The sequence below is a fragment of the Trifolium pratense genome, linkage group LG2 (genome assembly GCF_020283565.1).
Source record: "Trifolium pratense cultivar HEN17-A07 linkage group LG2, ARS_RC_1.1, whole genome shotgun sequence".
Lineage (NCBI taxonomy): Eukaryota > Viridiplantae > Streptophyta > Magnoliopsida > Fabales > Fabaceae > Trifolium > Trifolium pratense.
In genome coordinates, this window is record NC_060060.1 from 22,975,825 (window position 1) to 23,003,595 (window position 27,771).

Below are 27,771 nucleotides of genomic sequence, written 5' to 3' on the forward strand. Positions count from 1 at the left end.
AACGTAACATTTGTTATCGCTAATTTTATATTAAAGGTGGAGTCTTAATAAGTTAAAAATTAAGTTTCAATGTAAAAATAAAAAGGCTTTTCACTATAATAGATCACTCTCATTACAAACACGACCATTTATAATGGTGAGTACCTAATTTTAATTAAGCATAGTACTTAATATATACTCATTAGAGCAAAGTAAATTTCACTACCTAATAGAGACTAGTACTACATTAAGCATCCTCTCTCTCTCTTAATTTCAATCTCAGATGGTTCAAAATTACCAATTAGTCCATTTAACATTTTTGATATAGAGGAGTGCTATATAGTGCGAAAAAACCTCACAAATTAATTATCACGAAAACGTAGCGCGCATGTCAAATTCAGGTTTGCTCTTTTTATAAGCAAGGTTAGTTGTTAGTATTACAATGTTATGTTAATTATTTTCCCTTTATCAGGACTTGAACCCTGAACCTCCTACTCCTTAATCTTTAGCTCAACTAGTTTAACCATTTGAGCTACCCGTCCGACCCCTCAAATTCAGGTTTGTTAATTTAAGGCAAAACTCTTTTTTGTTTTTAATTGAAAAATAAAAATATAGTAGTGTGTCCACCGCTTAGAAACTGCTTGTTACTTATCCAGTTATCCATACTTCAATTCAACCCATAACAAATAAAAACTTCAACACATATATATGCTATACTATATACAAGAATCTGCTATACAATTAACCACTTTCACTTCCACTCAGATCTGTTCATGCGTTACTTTTTAGAGCCACCTCAATATATGTACAAGAAGTTGCTTACTAGTATGCAGTTTTTAGTAACTTACATATTTAGAGAAGGTAATAATTGTACTGATAGTTTGGCAAATTTGGGTCTTAATCTTACTGAATTTTGATATTCCACAGTGCCTCCTTTGTGGATTCGTAGTAGCATATCTAGGAACAACCTTGATATGCCCAGCTTTAGGTTTGTGGATTCAGAGGGGTTTCGGAGGGAGATTGGGAGGAGCAGTCAAGCACGGCACCAACCTTTTAGAGGCATCAAAATTATTATTTTTTAGCGTATATGCGTGCATGTATATATATTTTAGGATAAACATAAAGTCTAAAACAAATTATGCTTCTCACTTTAATAGATTGTCCACATGACATATCTCTTATAGTATAAGCTTGTATATATAAGTAAATCCTAAACCAAATTTGTTTTCATTCCACTTTTATGTTGAAGTTTTTTATTAAAAAAAAAATATAATTTTGTCTTGACTAGGAATCAAACCCGCAACCCTTTATTGCACTACAACATTTCAACCACTATGGCAAGTAGACCAATTGTGATTAAAATTATGTCCACAAAGTGTTAAGCACCATCAATTCTCATTGAAAAGATTTCATATGAAAATTAAGCACCATCAATTTTCATTGCACGGTTTAAACAATTAAAAATCGATAATTAGAAATCTAGCAATTCTCAAGTATGTTGATATGAAAAATAAACACATTCCCTTCGTGGAAAAGTTGTTGTTTTGGACGGAAATTTCAGACAAATGCTACCATCAGTAATACCCAAAGGCACAAGGCCAAAAGTTGTTCACACTACTATCAATTCTTCGATTCTTTGGAATTTTTGTGAAGTTTTAACATTGAGTAAAAACATGAGGCTTCTCAGTGGTGCTTCGAGTACAAACGTTGAACAAAGGAGATTGTTTTCTAAATGGGTTTTGGGTGTTGGAGATGGAGAAATTAGAGAGAGCAACGACGGTTATTTAGAACTTGACATTCCATCAGATTTACTGATTCCAAATCCAGGTGATCTCTTGTTTCTATCGTTGAAAGCACATATCTACATATTTTACAAAACATGAAAGATATAACATATTTCCAAAATAGAGCTATACTTGCTCCACTTATAACTTGATATTTAGACGCTCTTAATTTATCTAAAAAAAGCTCCTAAAAATTCCGTAGTCGACACAATAAATGATTATATGTTGGGTTTAATTTCTGATGAAAAAAAAAACATATTTGAATTATGATACTCCACACGCACACAACGTAGATGATCAGATAGTGGATGATATTCACACTCCCGGATTTTTGAACACGATTTCTACGTCAGGACTTCCAAATGACAAGTTGAGAGTTATAACCTTCCTTTTACTAGTAAAAGATACATGACTTATAAATCTCCGTAAAAAAATTGAAATTATGTGGTATTTAAACTAAAAAATAATAATTCTTTATTTAATTGGTTTTATCAAAACCAAACGGGACGGTCTTAGGTCAATTGATGTAAGAGGGTTTTGATCTTGTTGGTGTAAGCCCTAGAGGCCAATAAATGTATTGAATAATTTACTTATCAAATAAAAGGCTTTTCTTTATTAATTTTATATATGTTAAAATGATAAAGTCCCTAGAATAGTCAGTTCACTTATGGAACGTTAAGTATGACTTAAATCGTGAGATTTAATTAAATATAAGAACACTATTCTTAAACATATCCATAGTCAAGCTTTATTGTGAAATGGGATAACGTTAAAGCATAAAGACTATTATGTTGGTAGACTGATGATCATATCTCACTGATCATGGATAATGAGTTATCAAGTCTTCACATAGATATAAATGTTAAGGGTAACTTTATATCGGATTGACCCACCATGAGAATACTACATAGAGTGTTATGAAATGTCATAAGTTTTCTCATAGTGATAAAAGGTGTATTCCACCCTTCGACCTGAAACCACTATGTACCCTAGATGCAGGAGTGTAATACCTTGTTGCCATTCAAACGTTATCCGTAACTGGATAATTATAAAGTTGGTTGATGGGTATCCCACGAATCATGCTGAGGGACATGAGTGACCTAGATGGAATTTGTCCCTCCTACATAACGGGAGATATGTCTATGGGCCCAATATTGAACTAGACAAGGATGACATACTATGCCTTGTGTTCAATATAGACATGAGGGCAAAAGGGTAATTGTGCACAAGATATTTATCACGGAAAGGTTAGTCAGATCACGTGACATTCCTGTGACTTGGGTAATAGTGATGTGTTGCTAGATACCGCTCACTGTTTATAATATTACGATTAATATTATTGCCAACGTCATAAGAACCTACAGGGTCACACACATAAGGACAGTTAAGAATGGAAAAATAAGTAAGACTTATTGCGGGGGTGCAGTTAGTGACAAACGGTTATTGGGCTTGAGAAGCCCAATTTCGTGTAAACTAAAGACCTCATAAGAAACTCTATAAATAGAGCCTTATGAAGTTCAGTAGTTACGTTTTTACAAACCCTAACCGAATTTAGAGAAATTCTGAATTTCTTTAAACCCTAAACCGCACAAAATTCCCTCAGCCTTCATCCAAGAACAGCTAGCACTGTGAGATCGAAGGTTCCTGTTCGTGTGGACTAAGTGGAGGTGCTGCAAGTGCGGTGCTTGTGATCAAGAAAGGCGGCCACAAATTTGTTCTTCAAAGGTAATATTCTAGAACTGATCATGCTCATTCACAAGAATCCATTGATGGGAAATTTTAATTTTAAAATTCCGCTGCGTTTATAAAAGTGTTTATGAATCGATTTCCCAACAGATCTTCCCCCCTCCTCCTCCTAGCTTGTATGTTTTTTTATTATCAAATGAATTTTGTGGCTGCAGCGCACCAGTTTCTTGAAAAAAAAAAAAAAAATCGTTTGTGTTGATAGCAGAGATTTTTTCTTGAATGCCACCGAAAATTTGAGCTAAATTTTGATGATAATTTATTATTCATAATAATTGATCTAACCTGATGATCAGAAAGGTTGAGGCCGGTCCGTTGAGCAAGCTTCCACACCGAAGGGGGGTTTGTACCTGCAGGTGCTCCGATGCCTAAGTCAGCAAAGAGAACAAGAGAGATACAACAGAAGAGAGAGAAAGTAGAATGCAGAATGAATCAGAATACCTGGCTCTCCTGTCTAGGAGAGCTTATATAGTGCCCCCAGCGCTGGGCCAAAGGTTGGTCTATTGGGCCGTAATAACCGGCCCAATAGACTCAACTGCCAAGATAGTCCCCGTATCGTAGGGGAAGGCCGTTATTTGCCTCTATCTTGGTTGGAGCCGTTCCGCTATTCGCGGGTAAGGGATAGGCTCCGTGACAGCTGTGGCTGGATAAAGGAGCACGTGTTAAACGTGCTGCTTAGCTGTTAAGCTACGATGGACTGGATCAACATGCATGGATATACGAACACGTGTTTAACGTGTTGCTTACCCATTATGTCGAGCAGGGCACGTCATTGGCTGACGTGTCGGGGAAGTCTCCCCTTATTGGTTTGTGCCCCAAATGTCGGGCAGAAGTGATTGGGCCAGCCCTTGGCCCAGTCCAGAACAGGAGCCCCCCAAGTCGTTGCTCCTAGGCGTAGGAGTAATGACTTAAGATTCAGGCCCGCATGTCGAGGAGATGTTTTCCCCGGCAATCCTAGGAGGAGTTCATAATTCATTGATTATGATTGTTGCTCGTTTACGCGAGGAGCGCGCTTGTACGTTGCTCGTAAATTCCTCGGTGGTATGACGAGGAGGATTTTCCAAGGAGGAAGTTTCCCTTTGCTCGTATCGCATGCCACGATGTTCGAGGAGGAATTTACGGGGAAGAGATTTTGTTTTTGGAAGTCATTTACTTTCACGTTCCTCGACAGACTGTCGAGGAAGTGTTGTGTTGATTGCATCTCATGGATGCTGCCTGTTATTGCGGGCACGTTTTGTGGCGTTTGTTTCGACTGCCCGTTTTCATAGACCACGCGTGGTGTTGGGGACGCATCATTTTAGGATATCGATGGCATCCTCGAGGAGCGCGTCGTCAGTTTGAAGTGATGTGAAGAGACTTATCGCTTCGCCTGCTAGCACCACGTGTGTGGGCTATGGAGAGACGCAATTATTGCCTAGGGAACAGACATTAATTGCTTCGTTTTACGAGGAGGCTTTCTAGCCGTTAGATCGTTGCGTCTTTTGATTTCTCTTGAGATCGAATCTTGGCCATTTGATGGCTTTTAATCACAACCGTTGGATTCTGATCAACGGTGTTTATGTGTTAAGGTGCATTGCCTCGTGATGGAGGTGCAAGGTTGTGGTGAGGTTATAAATAGGAGAAGAGGAAGTCATTTGTACTTTTCTCCTTTTTGTGTTCTGTTTCTTTTGCATTTGTTGCTGTTACTTGCTGTTCACAAGCTTCCAGCGTCTTTCAAGTCTTTCCCTGCGCCTTTCTTCGCTTAAAACTCCAGGCTTCTTTCAATCTCAAGGTAATTTCTCTACTTACCCATTTGTTTCAAACTTGTTTGTGTTAGTGTGTTTTTGATTTTGCTTTTGGGTTTCGGATTACCCAGCGCCATCGTGTGTTGATGGTTTTGCTATTTGTACTGTTTTAGTTGTTGTAATCCGTATATTCATGCTGGATTTAGGTAGATCTTCATCTTTTGTACCCATTTGTTTGTGTTGTTCTATTTCACATGTTTTGGGGTTTTGGGTTTTAGTTTGAATTTCTGGGTTCCGCGAAGAACGCTATGAATATCCCTTGAGTTTTGTTTGAACTTTCTGGAAAAGCATGAATATGATGAAAGTGATGAACAACCGATGAATTTCCGGGAATTCCATGCGTTTTGTGTCGGGGAGGAGAATGTTGTTTCCTCTCCCCGTTTATTGTAGCAAAAAGCTAGGTTAGTTGAACCTTATGTTGGGGAGCTTCTCCCCGTTTTCGCTTTCGCGAACATTTTAAGTGTCTTTATGAATTGTATGAATGTCGGGGACCTTTTCCCCGTTTTTTCGTTGAGTTTGTAAAAACTCTGTGTCGGGGACCTTCTCCCCGTTATTTCGCTGGGAAATTTCTGTAGATAAAGGAGTTTGTAGAAACTCTGTGTCGGGGAGCTTCTCCCCGTTTTTAACTTTAGGTTTTTATGCAAAACTAAGTTTGCTTCTAAGCGTCGAGCAACGTTTTGAGCTTGTGTCGGGGACCTTCTCCCCGTTTTTAGGCTTTGTTAAATGGTTCTCCTCGTTTCCTCTGTTTTCGTCTTTGTTTTGCCATTTTGATAAGGGCTTTTGGTCGGGGACAGCGTCCTCGCCCTATCCTACGCCCTTTCACTTGATTTGCGGTGAAAGGGTGGATTTGATAATTGTCGAATTCACTTTATTTTCGCTGCTTTTCAGGTGCTCGAAATGTCAGACACGGAGGAGATTACGGGGAGCCAAGCGGCGTCGAAGCACAAGCTTGTTGACACCATTACGGATCCTGCACTGGATTGGGTTGCGCCCGAACCTAGGGGCATTGCCTCGACGCTCACTGCCGATGATCCTCGACTTTACACCATTGTCGAGGACATTAGGAGTGGGCCAGTCAATTGGGAAACTCACTTGCCTGAGGAAGGGAAGCGGATCTGCTCGACATTCTCCGAGGATGGATTTGCTATGTATGAATTGGCTTTTAAGGAAATGGGCTTTAAGTTGCCCTTCAGTAACTTTGAATGCGAAGTTTTTGGTCGGCTGAAGGTGGCTCCCTCACAGCTCCACCCTAATTCGATGGCATTTATCCGGGCGTATCCAATTCTTTGCCGGTATTTAAATGTCGAGGCCACAGTTCCCCTGTTCTTCCATATCTTTAAGATTCAGAAGCAGATTGTCGAGGAGAGGCAGGGCTGGGTTTCTTTGAAACACGCTTCAGCAAAGATTTTTAAGATGTTTGTGGAGTCTGCCCGGGGGTTCAAGGAGAGGTATTACGTCGTCAAACCCGTGACGCAAGCTGCCCGGGATTCTCTTTATATGGAAAGGGAATTGTTCAATGAGGATGGATCTCCCCGACTTGATGGCCAAGGGGTTCCTATGACTGAACGGGTGCCCCGTTTTCCCTTGGCTTGGTCGTCCGAGCATTTTGACATGAGGACGGAGGAATATTTGACCGCTGCTGTGGATTTGTCCCCGGAGGAACAGGCAGGGTTTTTGAAGCTCAAGACTTATGTCAAGGGCTTCAAGCCTTGTACTTTTACTGTCGCCTCGGGTGCTGTTGCCCTCGATAAGAAAGGCAGGCCCAGGGTCGAGCCTCGGTTTGTAAATACCAAGGCCTTGCTTGCGTGCAAGAGTGTCGAGGAGGAAAAAGTTTTGCTCGGTATTTACTTTCGTTTTTTCCTGCTCGTATTATACTTGTTTTTATTTTGGATAAAAATTTTGTTGTTAGGTTATTGTTCCTCGTGATACTGACCATTTAATGTTTTGTTGCAGATAACATGGCCGACCTTGCATCAGAGCTCTTTAAGCTGGCTGCCGAGCAAAAGGGTGATAAGCCGAAGAAGAAAACTAAGAGGGCCAAGGTTGGGTCGAGCAGCACAATGATTCCGGAGGAAACTTTGTCCGGGAGTCCGAGCCAATCTTCCCCGGTCGTAAGCTCTAAGGTGGCCCCAGGGAGTCGAACTAAGAGGCAGAGGGACGAGGCCATGGCCACCATTGTGGATTTGTCGGAGGGGGACGGTGGTTTTGTCCTCCCCGCTTGCTTGAGCAACATGAATTTCTTTGATAACCACCCCCTCCAGGTGCCTGTGTCGGAGAGGAATCATGTGTTGGGCACTTCTGCAGCTGCCCGGCAAGAGCAGCTGACCCAAGATATTGCTGCTGTCATCCGGCTGGCGGAGACGGCTTTGGTCTTAAATGAGGGTGGCCCGACTTACGAGGCAGAGAAGTTGGCCGCTAAAAACAGGAAGCTGGAGGCTGAGATCACCTTGCTGGAAAATGACCTGCTCGACCTTAGGTCCAAGCAGGAAAATTATTTTAGGAATATGGAGGAGGCTCGACTTACCGCTGAGCAGCTGGAGAAAACGAATAAGGTGCTCGAGGACCTTAAAGTCAGCAGTGCCGAGCAGAGGAGTAAGATGCTGGAGGAAATGGCTATGTTGCAGGCCAAGTGTGCCCCTCTTGAGGATGAAAACGAGGAGACTCTCAAGTTTGCAACTCGAGGAGACCTTGTGAAGGAGGTCCGTAGGCTTGGGGGCCTGATGTTGGCGAGCATGGTGCATGGATGGAAGAACGCGATCGCCCAGCTCAAGATTGTGAATGCCGATCACGGTTTGATTACTGATGATATTCATAAGCTCAAGAAGATTGAAAATGGGCAGATTGTTATCCCGGCGAAGTACAGGGAGATGGCCCTTGAGGAGGAGAAGCAGGATGATGATGATGAGGGGGATGATGAGGATGGCGAGGAGGAGGATGTCGAGGAGGAGAAGGGTCCCGACGAGGATAAAGAAGGTCATGATGAGAGCGGTTGAACCTCCTCGACAAGCTATTTAGGCCTGCGCGCCATTTACTTTGTATTTGTTTGTTTTATCTCGACGATTTTTGGGGGCCTGCGTGCCCGGTTTTTGTAATATCCGAACAAGTGGGTTTTTATGCCCGTATTTTATGACAGTGCCCATTTTATTAATCCTGCTCGTTTATTTCATGCTCCTCGTTTGTATGTTTAAGCTATTGCTTTTTGTTTTTGCTAAGTTATGCCTGTTTGAAATGTGTTATGCATGTCTTTATGCTTGCCCGTTTTTAACTTAACAAATTTTTTGGTTTTGTCATTTGTATACTTGCTCGACATTGTCGAATGCCTGCCCAACAAAACCGTTTATTTTTTTTATTTGCAAGTTTTTTGTTTCGAGCGCGTGTCGTCGAGGAGGTCGTCCTCGGATTTAACTTAGACAGTTTAGGGAACTGTCTAAGCGCCTAGAGTTGTTTCTGAGGCTAATACGGACGCCGACACGTTGTTGTGCCCGCCCCCGCGGCTTGAACTTCCCATCGCGAGCTGGGCGTTAAGCCTTGGCACGAAGACGAGGAGCTTGTCTCAAAGGTCATCCTCGTCTGGGAGACGCTCTGCCCTTCTTGAGCCAGAGTACCTCCTTTTCAATTATTGGATCGAGCACGTGTGCCTGCGTGCTTTCCGTTGTCGAGGCGTCGGGCTCGTTGCTAGAGGATCCGAGCAGCCTTTTAGAAGTGTTTTTTACTTTGGCAATAACTTAGCTATAATATTGTTTTAATTTTTGGGCGTTCCAAGGTCGAGGAAGTTTCTTTCCTCGAAGATCCTCGAGATAATATGCGCCATTTTCTGTTTTGTCAATGACGCGATATGGTCCTTCCCAGTTAGCCGCCAGTTTACCATCCTGGGAGTCCTTAGCATTTCGTCTTAAGACGAGGCTGCCCACTTCAAATTCTCTTTTGATGACTTTGACGTCGTGTCGAGCAGCTATTTTTTGTTTAAGGGTGGCTTCTCGGAGGGATGCCCCCGTGCGGATCTCTTTGACGAGATCAAGCTCTTCACGGAGAGCTTCGTCGTTCATTTCCTCTTCGAGCGGTTGCTCGGTTCGGCGAGATGGCTCGCCTACCTCCACGGGGATGACTGCTTCTGTTCCATATACCATTCTAAATGGAGTCTCCCCGGTTGTGGAGTGTGGTGTTGTGCGATAGGCCTAAAGGACGCTTTCGAGCTCCTCGACCCATTTCTTTTTATTTTGGTCCAATCTTCGTCGTAGGCCGCGCAGGATTACTCTGTTGGCGGCCTCGGCTTGCCCGTTAGTTTGGGGGTGTTCCACGGAAGTGAAATGTTGCTTGGTCCCCAGGGCAGCGAGGAAGTCTTGGAATCCTTTGTCCGTGAACTGTGTCCCGTTGTCCGTGACGACGGCTTGTGGTATCCCAAATCGGCAGAGTACGTCGCGTTTGAAGAAACGGAGTATCCTGAACGACGTTATGTCGGAGAGGGGTTCTGCCTCTACCCACTTGGTGAAGTAGTCCACGGCGACTATTAAAAATTTATTTTGGTGGAGTCCCTTTGTGAAGGGGCCAAGTATATCCATGCCCCACCACGCGAAGGGCCATGGTGACGACAAAGATTTGAGTTCGTGGGGAGGAGCCAGGTGCATGTCCCCATGTCGTTGACATTTGTCGCATTTTTTCACATGGTTCTTAGCGTCTTGCTGCATGGTGGGCCAGTAGTATCCTGCTCGAAGAGCTTTCCTGGCCAGCGATCTTCCTCCCAGGTGCTGGGCGTTGATCCCCTCGTGAACCTCGCGCAGGATGTAGTCGATTGTTTCCTCGTCGACACATTTTAAGAGCGGGATTGAGAACCCTCGTCTGTATAACTTTATGTCGAGGATGACGTATGCGCATGCTCGACGTCTAACTATGGCTGCTTCTTTCTGATCGTCGGGGAGGGTTCCATTCGCGAGGAAGTTATATACGGGGGTCATCCAGCAGTTTTTGTCGCCGATGACATTTATGTCGATGACGTTGGTCGTCTTCTCGATGCTTGGTCGAGGGAGTATTTCTTGAATGACGGACTTGTTTCCGCCTTTCTTTTTTGTGCTCGCCAGTTTGGACAGGATGTCTGCCCGTTTGTTATGCTCACGTGGAACGTGTTGCACTTCCACGGACTCGAACTTGGTGATTTTTTCCTTCACTAATGCTAAGTACTCGGAGAGGTTATCATTTTTGGCTTGATATTCCCCTAATACCTGTGAGGCAACCAGTTGCGAATCTGTGAAGATTTTAATCTCTTTTGCCTCCATGTCCTCGGCCAACCGTAGTCCTGCTAGGAAGGCTTCGTATTCTGCCTGGTTGTTCGATGTCGGGAAGGATAGCGCTAGGGATACCTCGATGATGATCCCGTTCTCGTTTTCCAGGATAATTCCTGCTCCTGCTCCCGTGGCACTTGATGCTCCGTCGACGAATATTGTCCATTTGTTTGCCTCGCTTGTCGTGGAGGATGGACTCGTCATTTCGGCCACGAAGTCTGCTAAGACTTGTGATTTTAGTGCTTTTCTGATTTCGTAACGAATGTCGAATTCGAAAAGCTCGAGGGACCATTTGAGCATCCTGCCCGCCATATCTGGCCGACCAAGCAATGACTTGATTGGTTGGTCGGTTCGGACTACGATTGTGTGTGCTAGGAAGTAGTGACGTAGTCTTCTTGCTGCGTTGATCAAGGCAAGGGCCACCTTCTCGATTTGTGTATATCTGAGTTCGGGCCCCTGGAGAGCCTTGCTTGTAAAGTACACTGGTTTTTGTCCTTCCGTTGTTTCACGGACAAGGGCTGCGCTGACGGCCTCAGATGCGACGGAGAGGTAGATGTATAACACTTCCTCGACATCCGGGCGCGAGAGGACTGGGGGTTCGGACAGGGCCTTCTTAAGATGTTGGAGGGCCTGCTCGCACTCGTCCGTCCATTCGAACACAGCTTCTTTCCTTAGTAATTTGAAAAGCGGTAATGCGTGTTGAGCAGATTTTGCTACGAAGCGAGACAATGAGGTCAGCATTCCGTTCAGGGTTTGTATGGATTTCTTGTTGTTCGGAGTTGGGAGCTCCGTAAAGGCACGACATTTGTCGGGGTTGGCTTCGATTCCTCGTTCTGTTAGGTAGAATCCGAGGAACTTTCCTGCTCGTACCCCGAAGGTGCACTTTTCTGGGTTGAATCGCATGTTGTGTTTTCTGGCCTGCTCGAAGACCTTACGTAAGTGGGCGGTATGGTCGATTTCCTCATGGGATTTTACGATCATGTCGTCCATGTAGACTTCGAGCATGTCGCCTATTTCTCCCCGGAATACTTTGTTCATCATCCGCTGGTATGTAGCACCAGCGTTTTTTAGACCGAAGGGCATTACGTTGTAGTAATAGTTGCCCGACTCGGTCATGAAAGCTGTTTTTCCCCTGTCGGCCACAGCCATTGGGATTTGATTGTATCCTGAATATGCATCCATAAAAGACAATAATTTAAATCCAGAAGAATTATCGACTAGTTTATCAATGCAAGGTAAAGGATAAGAATCTTTAGGGCAGGCCCTATTGAGATCGGTATAGTCAACACACATTCTCCATTTTCCATTAGATTTTTTAACTAGTACAACGTTTGACAACCAGGTAGTGTATCTGGCTTCAGAAATAAAATTTGCCTCTAGGAGGTCTTTTACAGCTTTTTCAGCAGCCTTCGCTTTTTCGGGAGACTGCCTACGCCTACGTTGCACTACGGCACTAGCAAGTGGGTCGACAGTAAGTTGATGACAAGCGATGTTTGGATCCAGCCCGGGCATGTCGGCAGCGTGCCATGCGAACAAGTCAGCATTTTCTCTAAGGCAGGCTTTCAGCTGCTTCCTCGCCAACTCGGGGAGCCCCGTCCCAATCTTGACCCCTTTTTCTGGATCCTCGCCAAACAGGACTATCTCGAAGTCTCCATCTGGAATGGGGCGATAATGCTCTTTGCTCGCCTCGTCGTCCTCCTTCTCCTCCTTCCTCAGCTTTTTCTCCTCCTTATGTTCTTTCTTGGAGGTGCGGCTGTCAAGATCAACAGAGCTCACACTTGGACCGGGCAGACTTGGTGGTGCTTCCGGGGATGGCTTTGGTGGTGTTTCCGAGGAAGGCTTTGGCTTCTTTGGTTCAGGAGCTTTGCCAATGAAATTGTTGCCTTTGGATGCTGCGTCAAAGCACCTCCTCGCGGCTTCAATGTCCCCGTGTAGAGTAGCCACCTGCCCCTTATGAGTGTAATACTTCATCTTCAGGTGGGCAGTGGAGGGGACAGCGATCAGGTCTGCTATAGTCGTCCTGCCGATGATGCATTGGTAGAGGCAGGGGCAGTCCACGACCAAGAATTTGACCCTGATCGACTTGGCAGTTTCCTCGGAGCCAAAAGTGACTATGAGGTCGACATAGCCCCAAGGCCTAGTGGTTGCCCCGTTGAATCCTGTGAGATCTGAGCCCAAGTACGGGGTGAGGTGTGTCTCGTCCAGCTGTAAGGTCCTGAACAAACTGGCGTACATAATGTCGCAGGAGCTCCCCGAATCGATGAGGACCCGACGAACGTCCATGTTGGCCATGTCTGCCCGGACGAGGAGGGGAATTTGGAAATTGGCTGTCCCACCGGGCAGCTCTTCTCGATAGAAGGCTAAAGGCATTGATCACCCCTTCGCCTTGTCCAGCGTTGCGTTCATATTCGAGGACGTGTTGATGAGATCCTCGAATTTTCTTTTTATTGATCCGACGGTGTGCTTGTCCATGTGACCACCGGATATGACGAATGAGTCTGTGAAATAGTCCCACGTGCTAAGCGTAGGACCAGTATAGGTGTCCCCAAAACCGCTGGGGATAGCAAAATCTTCTGGCCGGGATACGCTCATAGCTATCTGTTTGGCGTTGTTCTGCCCGGCTGGTTGTGGAGGTATCTCCTCGACCGCGCGTGTCTCCGCGGCCTCTGGTCGAGGGTCGTTGTTTCTTTTGATGAACTCTCCCAGGTGTCCACTCCTTATCATTATTTCAATAGCATCCTTCAGCTGGATGCAGTCGTCGGTCCTGTGACCGTAACTCTTGTGGTATCTGCAATACCTATTCTTGTCTTGGCCAGGCTTTAGAGGGGTTGGCTTTGGTTGCTTCACACCTGCTCTGTTAAACTCGGAGATGTGAACTTCAGCAAATATTTCTCCCCGAGATTTGACGAGGGGGGTGTAGGTGCTGAATGCGCTTGGAGGGCCACGGGGCTCTCGTCTTTCGCCCCTCCTTCTGTCTCTGCTCCTCTCGCCACCCCTATCGCCGCCTCTGTCGTTTCCTCTGTCGCCGCCCCTATCATCGTTCCTATGGGAGGACTCGCGGGCAGGGTGGCTGCTCCCAGGTCGGGCAAGGCGGGCGACATCAGCTGCCTGGACTTCCTCATACTCAATGTATTTTTGAGCTTTTAGGAGGAGGTCGTCCCAGGTGGGTGGTTTTTCTATGCCAACAGCTTTGGCAAAATCGCTGCCCGGGCGAAGGCCCCTCTGCAGCAAGTACTTCTTCATGTCGTCGGTCGTCTCGACTTGCACGGCCTCTTTATTGAACCTCTCGACGAAATTGCGGAGAGTTTCTTCCTCGGCTTGGTATATGGCCTCCAAGGCGTGCACAGTTTTTGGGTGCTTGCGGGAAGCAGTGAAGTGTCTACAAAACTGGTCTGTAAGGTCCTTCCACGAGTAGATAGATTGAGGGGGCAGGCTTTGGTACCATGCCATTGCTCCTTTTCTCAGCGTGGTCAGAAAAAGTCTGCATCTGATGGCACCGCTAATATTCCTGAAATCCAGGTTAGCGTTGACATTAGCTATGTGATCGTCGGGGTCGGTCAAACCATCGTACGCGGGGAGCGTAGGAGGTCTCTCGAAGCCCTTTGGAACACGCTTCCTCAGAATGTCTGCGGACAGGGGGCATCGGGGATCACCCTCGTCACTCCCGTTGGGAGAATGGTCCTCGGAAGACCGGGGAGAATAATCGCTGGGCATGGGCGTTGGACTGCGAGATTTGCGAGGACGGTAGCTGCCCGACGCGCCATGCTTGGCCATCATCGCCAACCCTTGAGGTGAATGGCGGCGCGGAGCTTCGTGTTTCCCTTTCTTGCTCGGGGAGAGTCTGCCCTCGCGATGTGGAGGTGTGCGATCCCTCTTCCGAGGAGTAACTTCGACCCTCTCTAGGTCGGGGCGTCGATGTTTGACGGCCGCCGGACGGGGAGGGGAAGGAGTAGTCTGGTGTCTCAGCGGGGGAGAGTTGGTCTTTCTACGGCGCCGGCTCCTTTCCAGCGCGGTGATTCTTTCACTTTGTTCGTCTAGTCGACGGCATTGAGCCTGCATGGCCTCCGTTGTTTGTTTCAGAGCAGCGATCAAGGCTGTGATCTCGGAATTCGCCAAGATGGCGGGCTGTCCAGCGTTGTTTGCCGGAGTTTCTTGTTTGAATTGCGAGCGTTTGCCCAATCGACGATCGGTTAGGACCTCGACGTTTTCTTCATCGGAAGAGAGTGAGGTTTCCCGTCCGTCGCGGGAGTCGGTTTTTGGACCGCGTGTTACGGTGGTATCGTCACGCACCGGAGACAGAACGGTGTTATGTTGCGGCGGCGGAGAGGGTGGAACGTTGAGCACGTTCTCGTCGCCGGTATTGGTGTTAAGTTGCTGTGATGAACTAGCCATGGTGAAAGTTGTTGAGAGAATCGGTTTTGATCTTTGTTTCTTTAGGAAAGATTAAAGAAGGGGAGGAACTCAGTTCCCACAGACGGCGCCACTGATCTAACCTGATGATCAGAAAGGTTGAGGCCGGTCCGTTGAGCAAGCTTCCACACCGAAGGGGGGATTTGTACCTGCAGGTGCTCCGATGCCTAAGTCAGCAAAGAGAACAAGAGAGATCAAATAGAAGAGAGAGAAAGTAGAATGCAGAATGAATCAGAATACCTGGCTCTCCTGTCTAGGAGAGCTTATATAGTGCCCCCAGCGCTGGGCCAAAGGTTGGTCTATTGGGCCGGGATAACCGGCCCAATAGACTCAACTGCCAAGATAGTCCCCGTATCGTAGGGGAAGGCCGTTATTGGCCTCTATCTTGGTTGGAGCCGTTCCGCTATTCGCGGGTAAGGGATAGGCTCCGTGACAGCTGTGGCTGGATAAAGGAGCACGTGCTAAACGTGCTGCTTAGCTGTTAAGCTACGATGGAATGGATCAACATGCATGGATATACGAACACGTGTTTAACGTGTTGCTTACCCATTATGTCGAGCAGGGCACGTCATTGGCTGACGTGTCGGGGAAGTCTCCCCTTATTGGGCTGTGCCCCAAATGTCGGGCAGAAGTGATTGGGCCAGCCCTTGGCCCAGTCCAGAACAATAATCATATAGAGGTTTTGTGACAAGGCGGTGATTAAGTGACAAATGAAGAGAAATAAGCAAGTCATCAAGGCGCGAATAAACGTGTTCTAGCATTTTTCGTCTAATATAAATTCAGTTTACAAAGCATATATGCCTTAGCAATATTTAATGTTACGTATAATCCCTCCTATATATATAATTAATCTTAACTTAAGCTATTAGAATTTGGGAGGCCTATACTTAATCACAAAAGCTGGTTTGAGAGTTGAGATTTGCACTACACTTATAAAGGTTATCTATGTCATATCTCTAGCCAATGTGGAACTTCTAACACACTCCCTCACGTCCAGAACTGAATAAGCTGGAACGTGAAATCAACAATAACGGGTGGCTGAGAGGTCTCCACAACAAACAACAAATGGATCTAGGATATGAACCGATACCATATTAAAATTTGGGAGGCCTATACTCAACCCAAAAACTACCTTGAGAGTTGAGGTTTGCACTACACTTATAACGACTATCTATGTCATATCTCTAGCCAATGTGAGACTTCTAACATAAACAGAGTGAGACTTCTTGCTTCTTTGTTTCTATCGGATGCAAACTTAATTATTCCTATATATGTTTGAGCTTGTTTTTCTTCTTTAACCTTGAATTGCTTGGACCATCCTAATTTCTTGAGTTCTTCTATGAATGATAACCTTATCTGCACACTCAAAAAAATAAATTACTCACTTTATTTTTCGAAAAATAAATTACTCACTTAAATATATAGTATGTAAGACTTTCATCTAAATTAATTAGGAGCTAGACTTCTAAATTTCTTTGATATATTACACAAATATTCTAATCAAAGCATTAGTATAAGAATGTGTAAGTATAAGATTTAAATACTCTTTTGTTGTATCCGTTCTTTCTTATTCATATATAAATATATATGTTTGAAGAAAGATAATATTTTGGGATTCATATATAAATATATATGTTTGAAGAAAGATAATATTTTGGGTAAGATTTGGGATAGTTTTGGTCATCAACAAAGAAAAATAATGTACATAGAAAATATTATTACAAGGTGAGGTTAGTTCTATTAGCTAATACTATACAAACTAAATTGAACTTTGCTAATTTGTTTTCTTCATTGTCCAATGTAAAAAAATAAATAAATAAATAAATAAATAAAGCAAAACCTTTATTTGATCACAATACTAATTAGTGTTACAAACGAATTTGGTGGTGTCTTGATGTGTAGTGTTGATTCAACACCAAGAGTTCCCCCAAACACTTCATTGAACAAAAACTAATTATCATTAAATTCTAATGACTTTTAGATCATATATATATCATAGATCCTTTTGTATGAAGCATTCAGAGGAACTCTAAGAGAAAATCAACAAATAATATTCAACTAGACATACTTCACTGCCTTGTTGTCTTGGTTAAATAATCATCGATAAGTGCTCTATTTATATTAGATAGATTATGTTCAAAAGGACCCAAAAAAAATGTTCAAAAGACAAATAAACATGAATCTTTGTGTGGCCAATGTATAAAGTTTGTTTGTACCACACTGAATAATGAACATGGTCAAGATGTTTGGCAAGAGGGTTTTATTCTTGGATGATATGAAATAAATATTCTTATTGTAAAGGTATTAAATTCATGTAAAAGTATTATTCAGGGGAATTACAGGAAACAGTTGACTTGTAGTGATGTAACTGATCAGTTAATGTGATAGAAGAGTGATTAATTAAATAATTATTAAGTAGTAGTTTATTAAATAATTTAGGTATTAATAGTATTTATGTTATTAATTGGACTTTACTTGAATTGTTAGTTAATTAGGCCTTCAGGCCCATTCAAGATTTTATCCATTTAGAAGTAGTATAAATGGATTTGTGTTCAAAAATCTTTTTCCTAGCCTTTAAGTTCACCAGATAATAATCTTTAATCATATAAATCATTTAACCACACTACCAAGCATATTTTTATGTTTTATATTTTTTTGAATTTTAAATAAAGGGTCCAAATTTAATCGGAGAAATTTACATGGGAGAGTATTCACTCCGGAAGCCTTGGACCTAATTAAACACTGTCAACTTGCTACAAGCCAACCAAACCACGGGATTTGTGGTCTTGTATTAGACTATATTTTTTTTATTGGAAGTATTAGTCTGTATAAGGTTAAATGTTTAGTATTTTAGCATCGTATCAATATTCATAACATGAAGTCATTATTCTTTCTGGCCTCTTTATCTACAACATTTATTTATAATGTATTCAATATATTTTGTATTTATTATTTAGCTTGAAGTATTGTGCAAATTTTGGTAAGGGTTATTTAAAAAAGTTACTCCTCAGGTCTAAAAAGGATAGGATGGTAGCTCGTTGAACTAAGAGTTAAGGAGTTGAAGGTCAACGGTTCAAGTTCTGACAAGAATACAAAACTAATAATATTGTAATATACTAACGGTTTGATATTCAAAAAAAAAAAATCAAAGTCTAAAACTTTAAAAAATTCTTGTCAAGTAGCCTAGTGACTAGAAATTCTAGCTTAAAGGTGAACCCCGACTCTTGTGTTTATAACGATATGTCCCTACCAACTGAGCTAAGCTTGGACAATTCAAAGTTCTTTTTAGTTGTAGATATTTTATACTATAGGGCATTAACATGCATTAGCAGTAATCCCTCCAAATGGAAAACGACGGATAATCACTTATTTTACTCAAAAACTTCATTTTTCATGTTATAAATCTCAAATAAGTTTGTTTTCATATATATATATATATAAAAGGACGGATTGATACTCAGATTTACATTGAAACGTACCATAAAGTAAGAGATTCATGTATTTTACTCAAAACTCATAAAAGCACAATGTTCTTCGATCAAACATCTACAATTTACGTTTTTACTTGTTAAATTTGTTCTTACATCATACCAAGAGTATATTAAACATGTTATGAACATAAAAATCAATTTCCTTTAAAAAAATTCATCCAAACTAAAACGAAAATGGGGTGGAGAAAGTTCGGGTACGGAGAAATCGACATTTTCCCTTTTCTCGTATCACCCATGATTATGAAACCTACTCTCATACCTGGATTCGAAGAAAACTCGAAGATTGACTGTTGAATCTCTTCACTTTCTCTTGCCCTAGCTCCTCTTCCTTCTCTCTAACTCTCTCAAGAACAAGGAAAAGTGAATGTTTTTCTCTCTCTACCAAGCCATATGGGCGCCCCCACTATGAGACAAGGCCCATTGGGCCTCAAGCTCAATTGTTCGGTCCAACTCATGTTTAACTCATTACTCGCTTAATAACTAAAGTATTCGATAATTAACTACAGCTATTAACTTATTTTAATGTAAAAAAACTTTGAATGATTAAATATTACCTTAATAAGGGAGCACTTCAGACCACTCGTCAAAATTATTTGCAAGAAACCAATCGATTAGTGGGAAGTCGTTGACCAATTCAACCGTACCGGTTACGACATTAACTACAATCGTTGTTCGGAGTTGATTGATGTATCTGGAGAGTGTTATTAATTAGATAAAAACAACATAGTGTGTGTTTGGTTTAGCGGTGGCTAGAATTGAGTTTGATAGAATTGAGTTTGGAGAATTGGGTTTGAGTAAAAGTGAGTTGAATGTAAAGTGATTTATGTTTGGATGTCTTCACAAGAAGTGATTTTGTATAAATATGTTTGGATATTTTTGTGTCAAAATTGCTTTTGAGTGTGTAAATGACCAAAATGGGTTTTAACATATTTGTTTATATATATATATATATATATATATATATTGATCAATTTTTTATTCAATTTTAAACAATTATTTAGATTTATGTTGTATAATTTTATAAATATTTTTAAATTTAATAAATAGAAATATTACCCATTGGTTAATAAAAAAAATTAACAAACAATTATTTTGGGTAGTAACAAACAATTTATCGTAAAAAAAACAATTTGTAACTAACCAAAAGAAAAAACAATTTTTAAGTAAAAAAATAATTCTTGTTTTATTTTACTTTATATTTAATGATGGCGCTTTGGACTTAACAGTTAAATGGAACGGGTCAATAAAGCCCAATTTCTCATCTCTAACCTTGAGGCAGCGGCACTGTAGCAAATAAACAGTAAAATACCATGAAGAAAATGGTTGAATCAGGAAAATAAGTGGCATAATTGATTTTGCAAGCAACAATTTATCAGTTAAGTCCCTACAATCCTTGTTCTCTTTGACATATTTCCTCTTGAACAACAAATCATGACGGACAAAAAGGGTAATAAGGGAAGAAGGATTGGAAAACATAAAGTAAAACTCAGAATCAATTAAAGTAAACGCAGAAGCTCCGAATTACAGCTTCAGGTTCAACGTGAGTCTGGGATAGAATCAATTTTTATTGTATTCAAACCAAACATAAATTTTGTTGTGAAACCACGTTTGTCCTTTCAAACTCACGTTTGGGGTGTTGAAACGTGAAACCAAACACGTACATAGAGTGTTTTGTAAACAACACAGAGTGGGAACACCGGGAATATGTAGTGGAAGTAAACAACACAGAGTATATTCACTTTAAAGAAGTGATATTTTATTATTGCTATGTCATTAAGAAGTGTTGTTCTATACTGTTGGTGTTTTATGTTGGCCTCATTTTGCTAAAACAAATATTTAAGCAAGATGTTGGATAGAATGCTTCAACATTGGATACAACATTCATGCTTCAACATTGGATACCACATCCAGTGCGCTCTGTTTTCGCGAATGATATATTTTTGCGTAAGATCTTTGAAAGATTTGATTGAAGAATTAATCCACGCCTTTTAATTTGTGTGCCAACACACAGATGTTTCCAGAATCTTCAGTAAGCGATTTATGTGTTATTTGTTCCTCAATATTAAGAGATAAAAGATTTGATTCTAAAATATATTTTGTGAAGATTGTTGTAGAAAATATAAAAGATTTATTTCAAATAAATCTTTATGGTTCAAGGAGATTATTATTGAAAATATATTCAAGGAGATTGCTACTGAAAATATATTTATGGACAATAAATATATTTATGGAAGGAATAAATATTTGGTGAAAATATATTTGTGGAAAATATATTTTTCTTCTACAAGGTTGCTTTGACCTGAAGTATTGTGCACTAAGTAGCGCCTTTCCTGATGTTCTAGAAGGCGGCCATGACCTAGTTTTGTTTCTAAACAAATCAACTATTTTAGGAAACAAAACATTTGATACAAGAATATTCCTTGAAGTAACTTCTGGACCTGCTGCGTTTTTGAAGCCAAATTCAAGACCTAGCTCGTGCTATATAAAGGAAGACTGAACCCTTGTGCAACTCACTGAAGCCGAAATTGAGTTTTACAAAGCGTGTGTTTAGGGTTTTAGTATTGTTAATTGTGTTCCTCTTCTTGTATTACCTTGATGCAAGATTAAGGACTGTGTGTTACTGTGTTGTAATATCTCCGGAGCTTCTAAGCAAGGAGATAGTGTGTATGAACCATTCCTAAGCTTTGAAGTACGGAATTGGTGGATGTTTTAAGAAGTGTGTCTTCATCTGTAAACTGTAACGTGTACGATCACAGTGGCTGTGATTAAGAGGAGTTGAGCGGAGGTTCTCATACCTAGGTGTGACTTAGGTAGAATATAGCACGGGCGGTGATTAGGTGAGAAGTCATAAACGGGGCGTTTATTGAGGGCTTTGAACTAATACTATCATAGTGGATTCACTCCTGGATTGGTATCCCCCAGAGTAGGCTGTTATGCTGAACTGGGTTAACAAATAACTGTGTTATTCTGTTTCGTGCATTTTATATTTCGTTATTGTTCGTCTAGTTCAGTGTTGAACACAGTGTTGGATCATCGGATCAAACATACAGTGTTGGAGCATCATGTTCAACATCGTGTTACTAGTGTGCCAGAATTTCATATACAAATCTTCATAACAACTATAATGTGTCAACTATATCAAAAATTAATTTAACCCTAAGCTTCATAACAATGTACATTTTTAATATTTAATTATTATCAGAACATCAGAGTAAAGTAGCATCTAGAAAAATGGTATGAACAATAATATATTATTGAAGATAACACAAAATTGCATTTAACCAGATGCCACAAGACATGCTTGTCAAAAACACAACCTCATAAAAATAACAAATTTACATACAGAACAATCATTATTCAGCGCTTAGCGCGCACGAGGAGATTGCCGAACAGATGGCAGTGGCGATGCAGTAGGAGTAACATTTGAAGGCGTCCGGTTTCGAGCAGGAGACCTTCTCACAGGAGCATGGAGTCTCTGATGGTCTGATAAGGAAATCCGAGGTGCATGTTTAGGTGCTTCTATCTGTTCGAGAGTTGCTAAAACATCTATCATTGCAGGCCTTGCCTTCGCTTCTCTGTTAAGGCATTGTAGTGCAAGTGTAGCAGCCATGAATGCTCCTTTTTGTGGATATTGGCCTTCTAATTTGGAATCCATGATTCGGAATAGTCTTCTTTTATCGCCTAAATATGGTTTTGCCCAGTCTACTAGATTCTGGTCAACACCAGCTATTGTTTTATCGACAGCACGTCTTCCGGATAAAAGTTCAAGCATAACAACTCCAAAGCTGTATACATCACTCTTGGCCGTCAGCCGACCTGTAAAACAATTATCAATATTTTTCAGTGTAATGTTTAATATATACCGAAGACATATGATAGAAGTCTTCTTCTCATACATGTGCAACACTAACACTTCAGATTGAAGATGTGTTCACTGTCCGACAATATACTATTTAACAATAATTTTTCAACACAATTAATTATTTGGTGAAATCTCATGTTCGTTACACTAACCGATAACGTGTTAATGAGGTCATGATATTTCACCGAATAATTAGTTCTAGAAAGAGAATGAAATAAAATGTGTTGCTACTTGCTAGCATGCCTTGTTCGACAAAACAGTACACCATGAAAACAATGATGAAGTTGAAAATTAAAATCATTAAGCCCTATGACACCAACTAAGAACCAATAATGATATAGGTGAAGCTAAAGTATACCAGTTGCAACATATTCAGGTGCGGCATATCCTTGAGTACCCATAACTTGAGTAGACACGTGAGTTCTATCACCGGTAGGACCCGCCTTAGCCAAGCCAAAATCAGATAGTTTAGAATTAAACTCCTGCAATTCAAATCCATGATAATAAGTAAGAAGTTTACACAAATAATTAAAAAAAGAAAAATGAACAAGTTATGAATATCATTACCGCGTCCAAAAGGATGTTAGAAGCTTTGAAATCGCGGTATATGACTTGCGATTTTGCATTGTGAAGAAAAGAGAGTCCTCTAGCAGCACCAATAGCTACTTTCATCCTTATTGACCAAGATAGTGGTTGTGGTCCTCCTATCAAATTAGGACCAATACACAAATTAATCTCGTATATCAATTATTTTGGCTATCAACAAATCAAAATTTCAATTTTAAACATCTTAGTTTAAGAAAACAAGCAGCATTTAGTGATTATTGCAACTTACTTCTAAATAAATGGTTCTCTAAGCTCCCTTTAGGCATAAACTCATATACTAATAGCCGGTTTTCTCCTTCCAAGCAGTACCCGATTAATTTTACCAAATTAGGATGGTGCAGTTGTCCAAGGTAGTTAACTTCAGTCTGCAAACAGATTAAAGTATCATTAATCATTAATTCATTATCATATATCAGAAAAACTAAAATAAACATATACTGCTCCGGTTTTGAATGTATAAGCAAAAAAATAACTTTCTAGGTTCATTGAATGAAGCATGTATCTAGACAATAAAATGGTTCAAATACATGTTTTATTCAATGAACTTAAAAACTAGCTTTTTGCTTATATTCAAAACCAGAGGGAATATTTGGCTATTGGGGAAAGGAAAATGGGGTGGAAGGACAAATTCGGATTCATTAAAATGAGAGATTCCACACATTCTCCGAGTCATTAGATCAAGATCGCACACCTCTGATTTTAAGCAGGGTAAAATAGTCTTTAAAACCATCCTAGAAATCAGAACTGTCCAATCTTGATCCATCTGATGTTGAACTGTTTGCTCCAAATTGTTGACTGCATGAACGCGTGGAAATGTGGAATCACGTATCGCAAATAATCCAAATTTGTGGGGAAGTCCTTTGTTGTACCTAGAAAGCAAACACTTACCAACCACTCCTTATGACCTTGGAAACCTTCGGGCTTAAGTCTTTTAACAGCAACAACCATTCCTGATCCAGGTTTTGCAGCCGTATAGGTGTGTTCATCTATCCATCCCTTATAAACATGACCAAATCCGCCTTCACCAAGAAGACTATCGGGACGAAAATTCCTCGTGGCGTTCTTTAGCTCATTGAATGCAAAAGCTTTAAGATTTGGAGAAGACAAGATTTCACCCTCGGATCTTGGTGTTGGAAGAAGACTCGAGGAATTGCTTTTGTCACTGTATGATGGAATGGTTAAACTAGATGGAGTACTTTTTGAGATCGCTGATACCAAAGAAGATAAAAGAATTGTGAGTCCATTTAGTATGCAGTTACATGCACAAAAGCAAGTAGCTTCAAATAACCTTTCACCTTCAAGTGAAGAAATTAGACAGACACGGACACTGGACACTCACACGTCGACACTGATAATAATTTGAAAAGATGGAAGTAATTGAATATAACCACATGTGTTAGTGTCGGATACCGAACACGCCTTCAAACTGAATTGACGGTGCTACATATAAATAATCGAAAAAAATACTAGAACTCGTATTCTGAACCAGTATTTTAGACTTTTATGCATTACACTAGTACTTTTCTTTAGTTACAGTTCAATCTCATCCTTCCACTCCACAACCAACATGATTACATAAAAAGAAGAAATTTTTAGTTTTAATTTCTGTATGAAGTCTAAAATCTCCCATTTCATAAGTCCTCAAAATTAGGCCTAAAATTTATTATTTGAAAGGTTGGTAATTGACTGCCATTTTGATGTGATAAAATACTTTCAATTTGAAAATAAATTAAGCAGAAATTTGTAAAACTACATATACAAAGATAAAAGAACATACACCAGAAATGGATCACCAAATATCCAGTCATATCATATGGATAAGTACTTATCCAGAATCATGGAAGAGTTGATAAAAATTAAAGAACAATAAATTGACAAAATCTAAGAAAATTGAAACCTCGTGCCTTAATTAATACAATTCAAGCTTAAATGTAAAAATACAAAAACATCAAGAGAGAAGAAAAACCCAAAATAGAAAGGTAAAAACAAAAACACTAAACAATGTGCTGAAGATGAAAAATTGAATCTCAGCTACACAAACCAAACCAAACATGGAAACAAAAAGGGAATAACAAAATCAATAGGACACCCCACCACCCAAAACTAAGAATAAATTCAAAACACCATCTACCCATAATTCTCAAACCTAATTCCCCTAAACAAACACAAGAGCATAAAATCAATCTTGAGCTAAGAAGCACAGACAGACACCAGACACGACACAGACACGTCGACCCACACCTACATGTGTGGGCCGACACCGAGACATGTCTAATTCAAAAAGTGTATGTGCTTCACAGATCATGAGCTGAAAATAAGGATAAACAAGATGGTAGTTAGTTAAAACTTACCAGAAGTGGATCTAGAACTTTGAGCTGCATCAACTTTAGCAGAAGAATCAAGACAATTACCCATTTCTCTCTCTCTCTGTGTCACTATTCTCAACACAATTCTGTTCTGAGCTTCTTGTTAAGTACAGAATAGAAAGAGAAGAAGAAAAAGCAGAGACTTTTCAATTGAAATTTCCAAAGGCAATTTTGTGTGGTTGAAGAAAAAGGAACAAAATTTTTGGGTAAAGAAAGAAACATAGAAGAAATGAAAAGTGAGAGATATTAGTAACAGGTCATGTGAAAGGAACACATGTTTTTGGATTCGACTAGGATAAATCAAGAGCGCGTCGCGCGTGGCCACGTGGATATCTGTCTTGTCGTTGTGACTGATTCGTCAACCTTGGTGGATACCCACACGTATTTCCCGAAATGCCCTCACATGTCTTTTTTATGTTGTAATAAATCAAAGGCTTAATTAATCTATTGGTCCCTTAAAGACATTTTAGGTTTCATAATGGTCCCTTAAAGAAAAAAAAGGCTCGGATTGGTCCCTTAAAGAAAAAAAGGTCCGGATTGAAAATTTTGGTGGACCACTTACACTTAATGGCATCCACAATCCAGTCAACTAAAACTAACGTTTTTTGTATAAAATTGACGGAAAGGACCAATTGATAAACAGATGTGTCTTTAAGAGACCAATCTGGACCTTTTTTTCTTTAAGGAACCATTGTAAAACCTAAAATGTCTTTAAGGGACCAAAAGACTAATTAAGCCTAAAACAAACTATTCCCTCCGAACATAAATATAAGAAAAACAAACACTTCAAATTTTAGACACAAATATAAGTAAAAGTCAATTATTTTTAAACTAATTAATACTACTATTTCTATTATACCCTTATTTAATCATTTCACTTTTCAAAAATTTATGTGATTTTCGAGCCATAAATCACTTTTCAAAGGCAATATAGTAAACTTAACTCATTTTTTTGCATTAAATCAAGAAAATTAACTACAATTAACTAAATTTCTTAAACACTGCGTAAACAATTATTTTTTCTTTTATTTGTGTCCGGATGGACTACTATAATACTACTAGTAGAATTTTACTAGATTAATTATTTCATGTTTGTTTATGTAATACTAGTGATTAAAAATTCTGAAAATATTTTTACAAGAGGGAGCACTTATCCTTATAAACTATAAGCTGTTTTGTAAGGGTTGAACTGAGTTCAATTCAAAATTCTAACTTGTAAGTGTTGAGCTGCAGTCAAATTTATATGTAATCTTACATTAATTAAGGATTCATATATCAGTTCTATCAAGATTAAATTAAAATGTAATTAAAGAAAGAAAAAATTAACTTTATATTTGAACCGTTTAATATCTATTCTGACGGTGGAATAAAAATGCATGTAGTTATATGCAATCCAAATCTAACCAAAGATACACTTAGCATATATTTGGTATCACATTAAATGCAGTATAATTACGGTGACTCGTCATAATTTTGCAAAAGCTACAAAACTTTGTAATTTTTGTTAACATGTCTCATGTTAGTTGCGAAATGACTTCCATATATGATTATAAAGTAAAGATAACATTTACCTTATAAATCAGTTTTATAGAAATGAATTAGGTCCAACTATTAGTTTTCAAATGATATCAGAACTTTCTCCATAATCTGATGGCGTACTATGGTGATTCGTACAAAAGATAAGCTTGGTCTCTATAAAAGTAAATGTGAATGCATTATGCATACCTAACCTCTTACGCAATTTACTTGTACGCGACGCGTTTATCACTTTGGAGTCGCAAATGTTATGCTTCCTCAAATGGATGCCACAGATATTGTTGTTTCTACTACACGAGTCAATTTTCATACCTAAACTAAACATGTTGGTTATTACTAGTACTACTTTTACCAAGGGGAATTAAAAGAAAGATTTGGTGACACTGAGATTAATCATTGGTGGAAGTTCACTCGAGAATATAATTAATTAAATTTGTTCTACTGCTAATTTATGCTTTGGATTTGGACAATATCCTTGCATGAGTGTATAATTTATTACTTTACTTTTTTAGTTAATGTTACAATACTAGTTATGGTTTTTATAATTCTAAGTAGAAAAAATTTGTTGTATATGTAATATTGTAACATTAACCAAAAAAAAATAGTAAATTATACACCCATGCAAAAAATTTGTGATTGATAATTGACTAAGAACATGTGTTTCATTGTTTCTCATATCTTTAGAGAAGCGCAGTTGTTGTGGAGACAAAATTGCTTCTCATGGGCCACAAAGTAATGGTTTTATTTGGTGGGATTCTATTCCCTCGTGTGTTTCTGGTTTATTTAACCGCAATAGGTTAGGCTCCCTAATTATCGTTTTTGTTTAAGTTTTTCAAGAGTTTTTTTTTTTCTCTGTAGTCTTTTTTCTTTCACCACGGTTTTATCTCATTGAGTTTTCTTGGTAATTAAGTTTTTAACGAGACATATGTGGTTT

At 40.1% G+C, this 27,771-nt stretch overlaps 1 protein-coding gene across 1 annotated transcript; it reads right to left on the reverse strand.

The window, feature by feature from the left end:
* Positions 1-21,684: 21,684 nt before the first annotated feature.
* Positions 21,685-25,573, reverse strand: LOC123907927 (probable serine/threonine-protein kinase PBL3). The gene is made up of 6 exons (XM_045958390.1): positions 25,287-25,573; positions 23,824-24,143; positions 23,165-23,300; positions 22,897-23,033; positions 22,688-22,811; positions 21,685-22,283 (listed from the first exon to the last, which is right to left on the reverse strand). Exons 1-6 carry the CDS (start codon positions 25,348-25,350, stop codon positions 21,832-21,834), a joined length of 1,233 nt encoding a protein of 410 aa, XP_045814346.1. The 5' UTR covers positions 25,351-25,573; the 3' UTR covers positions 21,685-21,831.
* Positions 25,574-27,771: the final 2,198 nt, after the last annotated feature.